The sequence below is a fragment of the Typopeltis vanoorti genome, chromosome 12, assembly GCF_054136105.1.
Source record: "Typopeltis vanoorti isolate ZY-2024b chromosome 12, IOZ_Tvanoo_1.0, whole genome shotgun sequence".
Lineage (NCBI taxonomy): Eukaryota > Metazoa > Arthropoda > Arachnida > Uropygi > Thelyphonidae > Typopeltis > Typopeltis vanoorti.
The window spans coordinates 18,142,060-18,158,749 of NC_143560.1; the positions used below are offsets into that span (position 1 = coordinate 18,142,060).

At 34.8% G+C, this 16,690-nt stretch overlaps 1 protein-coding gene across 1 annotated transcript in view; it reads left to right on the plus strand.

Annotated features, from left to right (window-relative positions):
• LOC150100611 (protein FAN-like) overlaps positions 1-16,690 on the plus strand; it is a 477,112-nt gene that overhangs the window by 15,881 nt on the left and 444,541 nt on the right. The window contains exons 3-4 of the mRNA XM_090401841.1: positions 15,127-15,205; positions 15,297-15,352. Coding sequence (XP_090257967.1) covers positions 15,127-15,205; positions 15,297-15,352 — 135 coding nt within the window. The remainder of the gene's footprint in view (positions 1-15,126; positions 15,206-15,296; positions 15,353-16,690) is intronic.

A 16,690-nucleotide genomic window follows, 5' to 3' on the forward strand; every position in this document is an offset into this window, starting at 1 on the left:
AATAAGACGCTAAACAAATATCCATTTGTCTCGTGAATTTTCCCAGGCGCTCCATTGAGGGATCATTATCCGTAAAATAATTTCCTAACTTTCTTGCCAAGTCCAATCCTTCTGCTAATTTCTTTAAACTAAATTGTTTAATGGATTCATCACAATCAGAATGTTCGGCAGAACTTTCCGCCATTTGGTTTGACACCATCTATTAATTGTACCAGTTCCTCCTCATTTAAATCTGTTTCTCCATCAATTAATTCACTAATTTCGTTTTCAACCATATCGCAAAAGCCCTCTCCACCAAAAATGTGCACGATGTTTATTATACGACGTAGCTCGGCATCCACTAGAAGTATGAAATTTTGTTCCAGAACGACTTCAGGCCATAATTTTTTCCAGCAAGCATAGAGGGTTGTAATTCCTTAATGGACAGAGAAATAATTTTTACACAATTCAATATTGAAAACTCTTTCCACACTTGAGGCAGTGTCATGTTAGGATTAGATTTCATTTTTTCCAAAATTAATTGAAATGTTCGCCAAATATAATATGAGTTAAATGTTGATATTATTCCTTGGTCGAGTGGTTGAATAAGTGAAGTAGTATTAGGCGGCAAAAAAGTTATTTTAATATTTGGATGACTTAAATTTGTTGGGTGGCCTGGTGCATTATCTAAAATTAGTAGAATTTTGAAGTTCATATTCTTTTTCTTTGTGCAACTTTCTACATCGGGTACAAAACACTTGAAAAACCAATTTTCAAATATGCTAGCTGTAACTCATGCCTTTTTGTTGGCTCACCAATAAACAGGTAGGGTGGACTTGTCGAGCTCTTTCATCGCGCGAGGATTTGCGGATCGGTTAATAAACATTGGTTTTTGTCACCTGATGCATTACTACAAAACAGTAGAGTAATTCTACCTTTGGAAACTTTGAATCCAGGAGCTGATCTTTCATTTTTCGAAATATAGGTGCGTTTTGGCATTTTTTTCCAATATAACCCAGATTCATCTGCATTGAACACCTGGTCTGCATTGTAACCACCTTCTTTAATGATTTTTAAAAGTTCTGCTGGGTATTTCTGGGCAGCTTCAACATCTGCTGTTGCTGATTCTTCTTGGATTTTAAGATTATACAAAGAAAACCGCTTTTTAAAGTTTTCGAACCAACCCTTACGGGCATAAAATCCATGCTGAGAGATTTCTTCTGAAGAATCTTGATCAAGTTCTTTTAAATGTTTATAAACTTTGAAAGCTTTTTGCTTAATAAGGTGTCCATCCAAAGGAATTTTCTTTTGAGTGTGATCTTCTATCCAAATCATTAGAGATTTCTCCATTTTTTCTATTAGAATATCGCGAACATGAGCAACGCACTTTGCACCTACCGTTGACCCAGCAATAACACTTTCTCGGATTTTATGTTCATTTTGTTTGATTGTTTGAATTGTTGATTCATTTAAATTCAGAGTCATTGCAACAACTCCTGGTTTTTCTCCAATTTTCAACCGATCCAAGATTTTAATTTTTTCTTCGAGAGAAATGAATTTCCTCTTCAGTGTTGTTTTTCTCCCTTTCGTTGCAGTTTTAGTGGCCATTACAATAAAAATAAACTTTTACATAAAAAAAAGCATTACATATGTATGTAACTCACCAGAAAATAAACTTCTCAGCTTGAGAATAACACAGTTATGATTTTAAATTTTAAATGTGCTTTCCTGGCAGAAAACGAAGACAATTTTCAACAATAAACACTTTATACAGTAAACCCTAGATGGCGAACCTGTGGCACGTCTGAGAATTTTGCTGGCATATCAACGATTTCCAGGTGATATCTTTTATATGCTTATAAATTATTCAAGTTTTTTTTTTAATTGTTACAATACGTACAAGCTGAATTTTACACAAGACAGCAGCTCTAAAGACATGCATACGATTGGTGCAGTATTAACAAAAGATCATGCTACCCAAAGACAAAAGCAACTGACAAGTGTTGAGTTGAAATGCTAATTCTCTTCAGTCGAATTCCATAACATATGAAACTGTCATAACAACATTCACTATTAGTTTTAACACATTCACAACAGGGTGTCATTTATTGTTCCGATGGAACTTCTCATTACTGACTAGCTCAACTCACATAAACATTTCACCCCTTGGTTGAATTTTATGGCTTCTTGGCAGGTGAACTCACACATTCATTATATCACATGTTTCAATTCTTGGTAGTCTTTTATTTTAAGTTAGCCTTTGTAATCTGTCATAATGACATAGAGAATTTCAAATGCAATAAAACAAACACTTATTTCATAATTGAAAAATTGGACAATAGTTTTTAGTTAGATACCGTGTTTCAGTGCAACATATGGTTTTGCTTTAATCTATACAGCATAGTTTCTGTGAGAGGGGACATGTGATTTATTAGTTAGCACCGTTTTTATTCCATCTGTCTCTAATTGCAGTATTTGTTGAGAATGATACAGACTGCAAAAGCCTCTGTACAGTACCTTATTCAGTGATACAATAAAACTAAATTCGATACTTATAACTACTTATGCGACACGGGCAGACACAAATTTAACGGATAAAATTTGATTTTTAAGTCCTGCGGTGAAAAATATGAAAAAATAAAAAAATAAAGGGTTACTAGAAATTGTAGACCGCGTTATATCGAAACCGCATTGAACAAGGGATACTACAATTTGTAGACCACGTTATATTGAAACCGCGTTGTATAAGTACCATGTTATACGAAGGTTACCTGTAATGCAGAAGTCATAATCAAATATACCAGTTGCCAAAAGGTTATATCACCTTTACCAAGAGTTGCCCCAGTCCTGAAAATGCTTCAGGTGCAAACTTTGTTTGCCTACACTTGGATAAAGGATTAAACCAAATATATAACTGGCAGCATAGCCAAGTGAAAAAACTTCCATCAACTATCTCTAATCCACAGAATTTTAATAATAAGGTGTTGACACCTTTTGGCAAATGGTATATGGTGATATGACTTCTGCATTACTTCCACCTTAGTATCACCACCTCTGGGTCTGACGAGACCTCAGTAAAGGTCGAAACTTGTCTGGGTAGTGACTCTTCTCTAAGAGCATAAGCTGACTTATTCTTCAGCAACTTTTGATATGCTTTCTTCTTTTCCCTTCACTGCCTCTTTAACTTTCTGTATTCACCAAAGTTCTGATTTTTCTCTCCTTGCAGACAACCTCACCAAATGCCTATGTTTTCTTTATGGCTTGCCACTGAATCTCCAAGGTTTGGTTCCTGTCTCAAACTCTTTCATTTTTTCTTCAGTAATGTTTGTGTATTGTAGTCTACAGTTCTCAACTGAGAGCATGTTCTTTTCAATATGAAATTCTATTTTATCCTGTTCTAAACTAAATGGTGATCACTTCCAGTTTCAAATCCTCTGTACACTCCAGTGTCCTGCACCAGTGAGAAAAAACATCACTATCAACAATAACATAGTCAGTGAGACTTTTCTTATTCCTTGCATCTTCTCTCCATGTGAATTTGTGCAGATTTTTATGTTGTAACATTGTGTTTGTAATAACCAGTCCATGTTATTACATGGGCTGGTTATTACATGAGCAGAAATCCAACAAATATTTGCCATTATTATTAGCTGTGCTCTTTTTTTCAAATTTTCCCAAAATATTTCTGTATATCTGACAGTCATTTCCCTCTACTGTTTAGATCTCCAGCAAGGACCAACTTTTCCTTTTTTCATTGTGTCAGTTGCTTTTTCTAAAACCTCAAAAAATTCCTCCACTTCTACCTTAGTAGAACTTTCTTTCTGACCATAGGCACAAATAAGTCTCATTGTCTAGTTCTGATATTTGTCCACATCACTCTGCTTGATATTGCCTGCCATTCATGAAGATTGACATTTTTATATTGGGTTGGCAAATAAGTTCATTCGGTTTATGCGTTAGTACGAGTTTACGCCGCTTCGCCTGCTGCTATTGTTTCGCTAATGCGCAATGCTATTGTGCAGTTGAAGGGCAACATTTCACATAACCTTTCAGTGAATTTTTGTTTTGCCCACTTCAGTTGCATGTGTGTAACATATTTTTAGAAACGGAAGGAAATAATATTATTGGCATATTTTGCTTTTTTATTTCAAAAAAAGGCAAACGAGCTGTGGAGGCCCATAAAAAATAATATGCAGCATATATGGGGATGGTGCCTTAACAGAACAAGTATGCCAAAAGTGGTTTGCCAAATTCCGTTTTGGAGATTTTGACATCAGTGATGAAAATCAACCTCATCAGTGATGAGTGTTGAAAACCATTTGCACAAGCTGGGATATGTTTCAGAACTGAATGTTTGGGTGCTGCATGAATTGACTGAGACCATTATGACTGCTCGCATATCCATCTGTGATTTTCTGCGACATTGCCAAGAAAGCGACCCATTTTTGAAGCAGATGATTATGGAAGATGAAAAATGGGTCATGTACGATAACGTGTACGTAAAAGATCATAGGGGTACAAGAGCAAACTGCTGCAAACAACCTCAAAAGCGGCATTGCACCCAAAGAATATCATGCTCTCTGTGTGGTTGGATTATAAAGATGTTGTCTACGAGGTGTTACCATCAGGCAGAACGATTGATTCAACTGTCTGTTGCTCACAGTTAGTGCGACTGGCCCGTGCAATTAGCACAAAATGTCCTGAATTGGCAAATCTGAAAGGATTGTCTTTCACCACAGCAATGCCAGACCCCACACATCGTTAACAATCCGAAGTAAATTGTTACGTCTTGGCTGGGATGTTTTGCCACATCCTCCGTATTCACCGGACCTGGCACCTTACGATTACCACTTATTCCGATTGTTGCAGAATTCTCTGAATGGGAAAACCTTTGCTAATGAGGAGGCTGTCAAAAGACACCTGGATCAGTTTTTCACCAGTAAACCTCAGGAGTTTTATGAATGCGGAATAATGAAGTTGATGGACAGATGGCAAGAGGTCATTGATAAAGAGGGTCAATATATAACTGACTTGTAGGTATTATATATATTAAATAAAATGTGTTTCATTCCACTCTGAAAAACCAAACAAACTTATTTGCCAACTCAATACATTGGAATTCTAATGGGTTGAAGATAAAACTAGAACTCCTATAAAGAATAAGACTCATTTGATACATTATTCTGCTGCTTATCTATTGCAGTGTATCCTATTTATGAATAAAGAATGAAAAACACTAAGTATGAAATAATGGCACTTTCCAGAGTTTGGAGGGAGTGACATAAAGGAGGAGAGAGAGAGAGTCTAGTTCACTGAATTTGTCACTGGACCATCAGTGGATGTTGACCAGCATTAACTTGCATTCTTTCAGTTTTAGAGGAATATGAAGGAATGACAGATGTCCATTTACTAGAATTGCACTCAAATATCTATTGAAAAGACATAAGATCAAGACAAACAGTGGGCGAGACCCATGCATGAATAAGTTTTTGAGAAGAAGATTGACCAGATCAGATAAAAATTTTTAGGAAAGTTTTTGATGTATCACTAAAAATGTGAGAATATTATTCTGAGATTTGGTACATTTGACAAGTTATATCTTGAGAAGAAAAGAACAAATTTTTTTTCATGCCTAAGGAGGCTATAGACATGATGTGTTTGTATACCGAGAATGACTGGATGTCAGCCTGAGAAGAGAAATCTGATTTTGTTTGAAAATCTTGGTGTTATCATTAATAAGGCAAAATGTAGTAAATTATTCTTTTGCAAGTTGTTCTGAATTATAGCCAAAACTACTAAGGATATGAAGCCAGTATATCATGTCTTTAAATTGTGTGCGTTTTCTTCTGGACAGTTACCTGAGTGAGAAACTCGAGATTCCAGGAGGAAAAAATCCCTTGCTACCTTCGTATGAGACTGGCTAATTCATCTTCATATGAAAATCGTATATAAAATTTTCATCTTAGACAGGATTCAAATCCAGTCTTTCCAGCCAAATGGCATTCTTTTGTGTGTGTGTGTATGTGAGAGAGAGAGAGAGAGAATGACTGGATGTCAGCCTGAGAAGAGAAATCTGATTTTGTTTGAAAATCTTGGTGTTATCATTAATAAGGCAAAATGTAGTAAATTGTTCTTTTGCAAGTTGTTCTGAATTATAGCCAAAACTACTAAGGATATGAAGCCAGTATATCATGTCTTTAAATTGTGTGCGTTTTCTTCTGGACAGTTACCTGAGTGAGAAACTCGAGATTCCAGGAAGAAAAAATCCCTTGCTACCTTCGTATGAGACTGGCTAATTCATCTTCATATGAAAATCGTATATAAAATTTTCATCTTAGACAGGATTCAAATCCAGTCTTTCCAGCCAAATGGCATTCTTTTGTGTGTGTGTGTATGTGAGAGAGAGAGAGAGAGAGAGAGCTATATTTTGGTAATATTGAAGTTAATTAGATTGTTTTCACCTGTTAAAGAATGGCATAGAAATTTTTTAGAAGCTCTTGAAAGATGGAATGTTTTGGCAGTGCAAGATATTAGTGCATGTTATTAGCCAAACTTTGGTTAGGATAGGAGAGGATTTAAGGACATGAACAAAAGGTCATTTGTGTACAGGAGGAGGAGGAGGTGAATATGTGAAAGAACAGAATCCCGAGGCATTCTTGTAATACCTTAATTTTCTTGCATTTAATCCTGTGTGAATTGATTTCCAACACATGATCTTCAACACCTTACTTATATAGAAAATATTTTTATTTGATTACAAATTAAATTAAATTAAATTTGTTGAGAAATTATCTAAGAACATAAGTTTGTGTATGAAGTATTCTGCATTAATTCTAGGTCTCATTAGTAGGAACTAGACCCCAGAAGAGATACCAAGGGGTCTGGTTCCTACTGATGAGACCTCAGTAAAAGTCAAAACCGGTAGTCCTGGTAGTGATCTTTCTCAATAATACATAGCATTTTACATGTCCAAAAGGATGTTTGCATTGCATCATGGAGTACTAAGGCAATTAGAACATGACTGAAGTTATCAGCCTCTATTTACACCTGGATAAAGGATTAAACAAGAATATAATTTCTTGGCAAGTTTAACTTAGGACCTTATCTTGGTAGCATTTATGTTTCTTATGTTTTCTAGTAGCATTCCTATACTGTGGTTGCAATTTGCCCTTTTGTTTGAATCCCACCTGGGATTCAAGAAACTTTTATAAGATCTTTTCAACTGAAGGTGAGTTACCTGTCTCATAGAGAGGTAGTAGGGTTTTATTATCCTGTAAAACAGGTAAACATTCTAGTTAATATGCAGCATCCCCTAAAGTTGCTTGGGCATAATTCTAGCCATTCCAGCTGCTATCCATTTTAGGCCACATTGCAGGCACACATCATACTTTCTTGGGTCTGTCAAAGATAGAATTTATCCCTAGATAGTGAATTTATCCTTAGATTTAAATTGTATGAAGATTATACAGGGTGTCCCAAAATTCACGCAAGATTTAAATTTAGCGCCATTTGTGCAGTAAAGTGTTGCCAATGAGGAAAAAAAAGACAGCGTGACAGCTGACAGTTCAGGGTTATTAAAAATGGAGCACTACGCGAAAGAACAACACATTTTCATTGTTAAGCAATATTTTAAAAATAATGAAGGTTTGGCAGCTACAGTTTGCAATTTTCGTACAAAATATGGTCAGAATAGTGATTTAACTTCATTAGTTGTGAAGAGATTAATTAAAAAATTCAAGGAAACTGGATCAATTAGTGATCTTATACACTCTGGCCGTCCTTCAACAAGTCGTTCAACAGAAAACATCGAAGCAGTTCGTGAAAGTGTTGCTGAGAGTCCAGGAACATCAATTCGGCACCGTGGTCTTGAATTGGGCATTTCGAGAAGCTCTCTACAGTGTATTCTCACGAAAGATTTGCATCTTTATGCTTACAAAGTTCAATTGGCTCAAGAACTGAAGCCTACTGACCACACACAGCGAAGAGAGTTCGTTGAATGGATTATGGAACAACAACAAGCGGATGCTTATTTTTCGAACAAAATCATCTTCAGCGATGAGGCTCATTTTCATCTTGATGGCTTCGTTAATCAACAAAATTGTCGCATTTGGGGTTCAGAAGATCCACGAGTGATTGTTGAGAAACAAATGCATCCACAACGTGTCACTGTTTGGTGCGGATTTTGGGCTGGAGGCATCATTGGTCCATTCTTCTTCAAAAATGCGGCTGGTAAGGCAATAACAGTTAATGGTGCTCACTATCGCGACATGATAATCCAGTTTTTTGTGCCTACATTGCAAGATATGGATGTAGACGACATGTGGTTTCAACAAGACGGTGGCACATGCCATACAGCCCGAGAAACAATTCGATTACTGCATGAGTCATTTCCTGGTCGTGTAATTTCCCACTTTGGTGATCAGAATTGGCCGCGCAGATCATGTGACTTAACGGCGTTGGACTTTTTTCTTTGGAGATTTTTGAAGTCTAAGGTTTATGCCAACAAACCCATGACCACCCATGCCTTGAAGGAGGAAATTGAGCGCTGTATCAATGAAATTCAGCCACATTTATGCAAAACGGTCATAGAAAATTTCGACAAAAGAGTGCATATGTGCCAGCAAAGCCGTGGCGGCCATTTACCCAATATGCTATTCCATGCATAACCCTATACTGTATACTTTATGAATCAATAAGAAATTACAATTTTTAATTAAAAACTTGTGTTTTCTATCAAAATTACTTCTTGCGTGAATTTTGGGACACCTTGTAGTTAAGTAGCATTGTTATCTTTTCAGATGTATTCCAAATTAGTAATTGGAATAGTTTGCTATGATCTTGTATGTCATGGGAGGAAGTGACATGTAGTGTTTTGTTTAATCTGTTTTACAGAAATTGTAGCTGTTATCCAAAAAAGGTGTGTGTGTGTGTTATAAGGCTAGTATGCTGGACTGTATGATGGGGTGACTTTTGGGTATCTTCCAGCACGCGCGCGCGCGTGTGTGTGTGTGTTAGTCTTTTTGATTTTCTGTAAGCAGAAAAAAAAAAAAAAGGATCATTTGAATGATGTGCAATATATAACCATATATATAATGCACCTATATATATGGTTATATGGCTATTTTTCCATAGTACATGCCAGCTATTTAAATGTATCTAAATGTGTTTGTTGTTAACAGCACATCTAATGCAGGACCAGGGACCATAATCGCATGGCCATATAAAGTTTGAGGATGCTATGTTACTTATATTTATTATTTTGTTCTGTTACAAGTTAACATGAATAACAGCCAAATAAAATTCTTCAAGTCAGAAATAGTTCAGCTGTCAGCTTCTTCTACAGTAGCAAATTATCTCACATTCCCCAGTTACACACTCCTTATTTATTGTTATCTAAAAATTTGTGTGTGTGTGTGTGTGTTTACTCTGGTATTCCATATCAGACAGTGCTTAACTTAGAATATCCTTGGCATCACTTCTGGGTCTGGCTCCCACTGATGAGACCTCAATGAACGTCGAAACTAGTCTGGATAGTGACCCTTCCCATAATGCATAGCATTATACATGTCTGTAAGGATATGTGCTTTGAATTATGGGATACTAAGGCAAGTGATGTGAAGTCATTAGCTTCTATATGCAAGTTATCCAGTCCTGAAGTTACTTCAGATGCAAACTTTGTTTGCTTACACTTGGATAAAGGATTAAACTAAGAATATAATTTCTTGGCATCTTTAATTTATAGTATAACCAAGTGGAACAACTTTTGATGCCTTAACACTCTTAAAAAACGTTTTTCCTTCTGATATCTTAGATCTCTTTTCCTTTGCCATCAATTCTAGTTATTTTTCTTGAAAGAGCAAAATTTATCAACAGATAGAGGGAACTGCTATGGGTCCCCCCCCCCCCCCCCCGCCTGCCAATTTTTACATGGAAAATTTTGAAAAAAACAAGCCATCGACTCAGCATCCCTAAAACATAAGATATGTAGATGATGTGTACTCTAATTGGCCTCATGGTCCAGATACATTAGACTCCTCCTTCAGTCACCTCACTAGTCTACAGCCAAGAATCCGGTTTATGATGGAAAAAGAAAATAACAATAGTTTACCCTTCCTAGACACCTTAGAAACACACCTTCCGAATGGTAACCTTTCTTTCACTGTATATAGAAAACCCTCTCACACAGGCAGATGCATTTACAAACTTCCCACTCACCTCTATCAACAAAATGGCATATAATGCCTGTAATCTTTGTTCCGGTGGAATCTCTCTTTCAACTGAACTCAACAATACTCAACACCTTCCTTTCCTATGGCTACAGTGATTGCAGAATTAAAAAACTAATCAGTTCCTCACCATTTCTCAGCCCGTTGCTTCAGAAGGTTTCAGAAATGCCATCGCCATACCCTACATCTGTTGCACATCAGAAAAAATAGCCAGGTCTTTAAAAAAAAGTACCACCTCTATACAGCATTTAAGCCCCCAATGGAAACTTGCTACCCTTATCTGTTCTACCAAAGATCAGCTCCCTTCTCTCTCAGTGCCTGGAGTATATAAAGCAACCTGTTCCTGCAAGTTGGCTTACTTCAGACAGACAGGTAGATCAGCAACCATCTGTTTAGAACAGAAATCATACATCTGCAATCACTACTATGGTCAATCTGGCCTTGCATATCATGTATTGGATACAACCACCGGATCTTCTGGAAGAAAACCACCATACTCCACCATAGTAAATTTAAAAAGGAAGGACTGTTTTTAGAATATTATTCCAGTCGAACCAGACTAGATGAAAAAATTTGTGAGAAAAGACCAGGTTTGCAGAAGGAAAAAAATCATCTTTCATCAGGACAATGGATAAGCATCGATGTGAAATTGCAAATCATTCTATCAAGTAGTTTTTTTTTATACAGCTGTCAGAAACCAAAGTGTTGTCTGTATCCCTTGAGTAAGCACCTGCCCACAAAGGTGTTTTGGCAATGGGAAAATTAAGGGATCTGCACTATGAATTGTTGGAATCCACCCTATTCTTCCCCATATTTGGCTCCCTCTGACTTCTATTTCTGACCAAAACTAAAACTCTTCCTCACTGGTCTGCGTTTTTCTTCAAATCAAGAGATGATTGCAGCTGTAGAGGAGTATTTTGTATCTCTTACTGAGGACCACTACAGGGATGGGATAATGGTACTGGAGCATCGCTGGAATAAATGTATTAGTCTTACAGGAGATTATGTTGAAAAATAAAAATAATTTTGAAATTATAAATTTGTTTTTTCATTGTTAGGCCGAGAACTTTTTAGACCACCCACGTATTACAAGAATATTAGTTTTGTAATTAAAATAAAAAGCCAATAGGCTAGTTTTCTGGCAATTGAATAGATATTAAATGGATAAGAATCCTGTATTGTTATATAGCCAGTAAGTGAAACTCAAGATCGATAACTACAATCTATGAGTTTCAATGCCGAAAAACTATCGGTGAAGGCAATTCGAAGCAAAGGTGGAGCAAGCTCCCTCACTATTCTTGATATTCTCTCATAATGTAAAACACAGCTCCTAGGAGATGTAATACTGTCATTACATTATGAGGGGAGGTCACTACCCAGACTGGTTTCAACCTTTTTTGAGGTCTCATCAGTGAGTAGGTAGACCTGGAAAATATCAAAGCTTAGTTAAAAGAACTTACATACCTTCACTATACGAATGCCATAAAGGTGTGCTTGTATTTTGTAATTAAAATAAAAAGCCAAAAGGCTAGTTTTCTGGCAATTGAATAGATATTAAATTAAATAAATTTGTATCTATTTAATTAATTATTAAATAGATACAAAATATAAGCACACCTTTATGGCATTCGTATAGTGAAGGTATGTAAGTTCTTTTAACTAAGCTTTGATATTTTCCAGGTCTACCTACTCACTGATGAGACCTCAAAAAAGGTTGAAACCGGTCTGGGTAGTAACCTCCCCTCATAATGTAATGACAGTATTACATCTCCTAGGAGCTGTGTTTTACATTATGAGAGAATATCAAGAATAGTGAGGGATCTTGCTCCACCTTTGCTTCGAATTGCCTTCGCCGATAGTTTTTCGGCATTGAAACTCATAGATCGTAGTTATCGATCTTGAGTTTCACTTACTGGCTATATAACAATATAGGATTCTTATCCATTTAAGAATATTAGTTTATTAAGGATATACTTTATTGAAATGGCTTGACATTAGGTGTAGAAAAAATTTCTTTCTCCCCCTCCCCCACTCGCTCCCACTTCAAGATGCCCTTGCAATGTTTGCCATTATTGGACCAATTTTTATTAATATTTCAAGTACCTTAAGAATCTAGTTGTGCCAGAATACTATTCAAACATGTTAACTAAATAAGAACAGTTTGTTAATCCTTGGAATAAACATTCTGATGTAACCTGTCTATGTGTTATTTCATACCTGGACAAACAGGATGAGGTTTTGTGGTGAGTAAAAAAGGAACATATAAGTAGCTCCACAGTGATAAGAAAGACTATTTTTAATATCTTTTCAAGGAAGTTATTTTAATAGCCCGATAAATAGAATGATAGATCTTATAGTTAGCAGTACTTATTATATATCTTAGCTCTGTGTATGTTAAAAAATTTGCTTTCATATCATCAGCAAGATAACTTTCAACTACATACAACAATGAATTATGTGTCGTATGTTTAAAAAAATATCAAACTTTTATTACTTTGGTTGTCATATGCAATTTAACTCTGAGTTGCTATTTTATTACTTGTTTTATTTATTATTAACTAATAATACTCTCTAGTTCTTCTATTCCATAAAGATGATAATTATACTTTGAAACATAAGAAATACTATTTAACATAGCAAAAGAAAAAACCTTCTACATAAATAATAACTTCAGATCATTTATTCCTTCATAAGGAAAGAAAGAAAGATGCATTTTTTCCTGTTAATGTGCATGGCTGCAAGAGACATTAAATATTTGTAAGTTTCCTGAGGTAGGTGTTATCAAGTAGTGTATATATTCACTTTTTTAATAGCCAGAAACTCAGTCAGTGTTAACAGTGCTCTTTAGTTGGAAAAACCCGAGTTCGATCTTCTCTTATAAAGAATTCTTATGAGAGCTTTTCATCTGAAGGTGAGTCATCTGGTCTCATATGGAAGGCTTTCCTCCTTAAAACTTTTTCATCTGCAATATGAAAAAATGACCAGATATTTAAATCTGGTCAGTCCACCATTCTTCTGGTGGACTGACCAGAAGAATACATTCATTTAACAGACGTAATACACTGGCCTCATAGCCTTTAGATTATGAAGATAACATTAGCTATCCACAGCCATAATTCTAAATAATAACATGTTTTAATGATTCATTTTTAATATTTTTATTTGAGAAAGAGTATTGGTGTATTAAAAAAAATAAATAAAACGGTATTTGCTAAGAGTTGCTTCAGACAAGTTACTTTTTACCAATACCAAGGCAAATGTCACATTCTAGCAATTGAAATAATACACTGGTAAAATCATCCTGTCTGGTAGTTTTGTCTGATTACTTGGCTTGTTCATATGATTCATTTTAAGAAACATTTTGTTTTCATCATTAAGAACACTCTCCCACCAAATTTTTCAATCAATAAGCATTTAAGATATAAATATATGGTTAAAATACATTGAAGTACAACCTTAATCGCTGTGAGTGTTGACAATCTCTTATAACCAGATATGTAAATCTTAATACTTAAGAAAGTTAAATCTTTAGCTTCTGTTTCATCAATCTTCTATTCTAAATCATTTGAGTATCTTGTATTATATCTCCTTTAAAGGGAAGGATTAGACCTCTTCCATTAGTATCCCAATAATTCTGAGAATATCCTGTGACTTCAGTGGTATAAAGAAACTAAGTCACACACTGAAAGGAAAATAATAAAATTATGCTTTTAATTCTAGGTGAGATTTTTATCACTTTCAGTCCATGGGTAGTTGGACACTTATCTCACATGGACTCAGTGGAGTCTATGTGAGGTAAGTTTTATCACTTCCAGGAAATGCTTGTGAGAGTAGATGTAGTGTAGCTTCTAGAGGTATATCAGTGAAGAGAGAGAGAGAGAGATTTTCTATCAAAGCTTACCATTAGATCTGTGGGTTGTAGGAAGATATTTTTCTCTTTATCTAGCAAATCTGATGAATGTTTTATGAAAGAGTGGGAATTACTAATATGAGCTTTTATAATGTGCTAAATATTTGGCTATGCGATAAGGATCTATACAGTCAACAATTGGATGAAGAGTAAACCATAGAACCAAGAGGTTCTAGCAAAATAAATTTTAAGTTTTTCTATGGTGTCTTCATATGGACTTACAACTTCATCTAGTAGTGAGTTTAATTTTCTGAGTTGTCTGTTTGTGGGGTTGTGATTCAATTCCTGGTATGTTGATCTATCCTGTAATAAAAGATACATTTTTCTTTTATAATTTGCAGTATCCATAACTACTGTGGCTCTCTCTTATCTTTAGTAATGATTGACTGTTGCATCTAAAGGATTGTAAAACTTTCATTTCATCTAAAGAGATGTTTATAGGTGAAAGGTTTGATTTCAGTAGCACAAATGAAACTGTGTTTTAAGTATAACATCATGTGGCTATCACTGTTTCAAATCAATCCATTGTTTGCATTCTCCCTTTTCATTAACTAACTTCACTACTGCTGATGGCCTGTAATATTCAGGCTGAAAATTTATAAATATTTACTTATTTCCTTGTGTTTTCATGTGAATTGAAGAAAAAAAGTCATTTGGCTATAAGAGATCATTGGGCCTATATAAAGTTGCATGGGATAGTGATATGAATAATTGACTCTCATTATAGCAAACATTAAGACCAAAGGAATAATGTGTTATATTGGGACATTTGCTATATTGAATGTCTTTTTATATAGCATTAGCTATTGGGCTTTGCCCTGGACTTTTGGGTTTGTTATTGTAATTTTTCTATAACAGTTATTTTTCTGTTATAGTGGGTGAGTCAACTATAAGATCTCCATCAGCACTGTAAAACACAGACTTCTATTCAGATTTTAGCGAACTTAAAATGAAAGTTAAAGCAAGATATATTAAGGCAAATTAGTAATTGCTCAATATTGTTTGTTGCAGAAAGCAAGAAGGTAGATTAAAAGTTTGTTCTAAGTCAGTAGTATTTGATCCTACAGATGTGAGCTATCCGTTGCTAAAGGTATGATGTTTATTTTTAAAAATTATTTTATCTGTTTTCACTTTTGCATTTTGTCTGGTTATTATTTATTGTTTACAATTTTTGGTTTCAGTTTCCTCTACGTGATTGTATATCCATAGAGAAGTGGAATGGCCCTCTGTTGTCGAAGTAAGTTTGTATTAGTTTTTTTTATGAGCAATCAGTATTTAATTTGTTTGTGTGTGTGAGAGAGAGCGAAGGAAAAATAATTTGTAGTAATATATAGTAAATTACATTATGTCTTGCTTCCTAACTACCACTCTTATGACTTGGGTTAGCACCAATAATTATATAAGTCACATCAGAAGCCCAAATGTTCATGCCACATTTTTTGTTCATTCATTTAAAAAATTGACACTTGCATATATTCGCTGTATAAATATGATTCGTTTTTAATTTTAGTTTTATTTATTTTTTAATTATTATTTTGAACTGTTAATATTCTTGTATTTACAGTTCAAAATGAAATCATAAATCACTTTCCATCAAGTGAACTATAAAATTACTGTACCTAAAGACATTGATGAACATTCACACATACTCGGGGGTTTGAACCCATGGCCTATTGGTTGGAGAGTAGGAGTGCTGTCTTGCTATGAATATAAACTATTCTTGTTATTGTTTCAATTGTTGTTAATTCCCTTTGATATTTTTATGGCATTCTTTCATTTAAAGAGGGTAGTATTAAGAAATTATACACACATATAGCACCATTGCTTTAATGTAAATTACTAATCTGCTTGCACACACAATTGACTCTCACTATAGAGAACTCAGAGAGAGAGAGAGCACTTATCATATGAATTTTTGATTGGCATTGTGCATGCAAGACTTCACACTACTTTCTAGTAATTTATTATAGTGTTTGCTAAAGTAAGGGTGAGACATTTTTTTAATCGCAGAATATTAATTTGATATACAGATTATTCGTTCTTGCTGTTTTTAATGAATGAATGTTAATAATGTTTAAAATAATATTTAGTATTGTTAAATCGTGAATAAACGAATTCATGAATTAATTGCTTATCATTCTCGATTTAACAAGTTCACCATTCCCCTAAGACAAAGTGTTAATCAGGAAAGATACTGTTAAATTAAATAATGCATTATACTTTAAATCTATAAATTCACTTCCATCTTAAAAGTTAAGAATGTGTATTATTTGACAAATTTTGTCATCATCATCATCATCATCATCAAATTCCTGCCATGTACCCTCAAGGGGTGTACAGGATATGACAGTACTACATGAAAAAATTACATCATTACTAACTTCCTATCTACAATTTTCCTCCAAATCAGTCTGTTACTTGTCAAGACTCCAACATTATCAGATCTTATATTTCTATCGTCTAAGGCACTTTGTACCGTATCAATCCACCTATATCTTGGTCTTCCTCTGGGTCGTTTTCCTGCCAACCTGGCAGAGAACACTTGTTTTGCTAATCTTTCCTCTCCCATTCTATT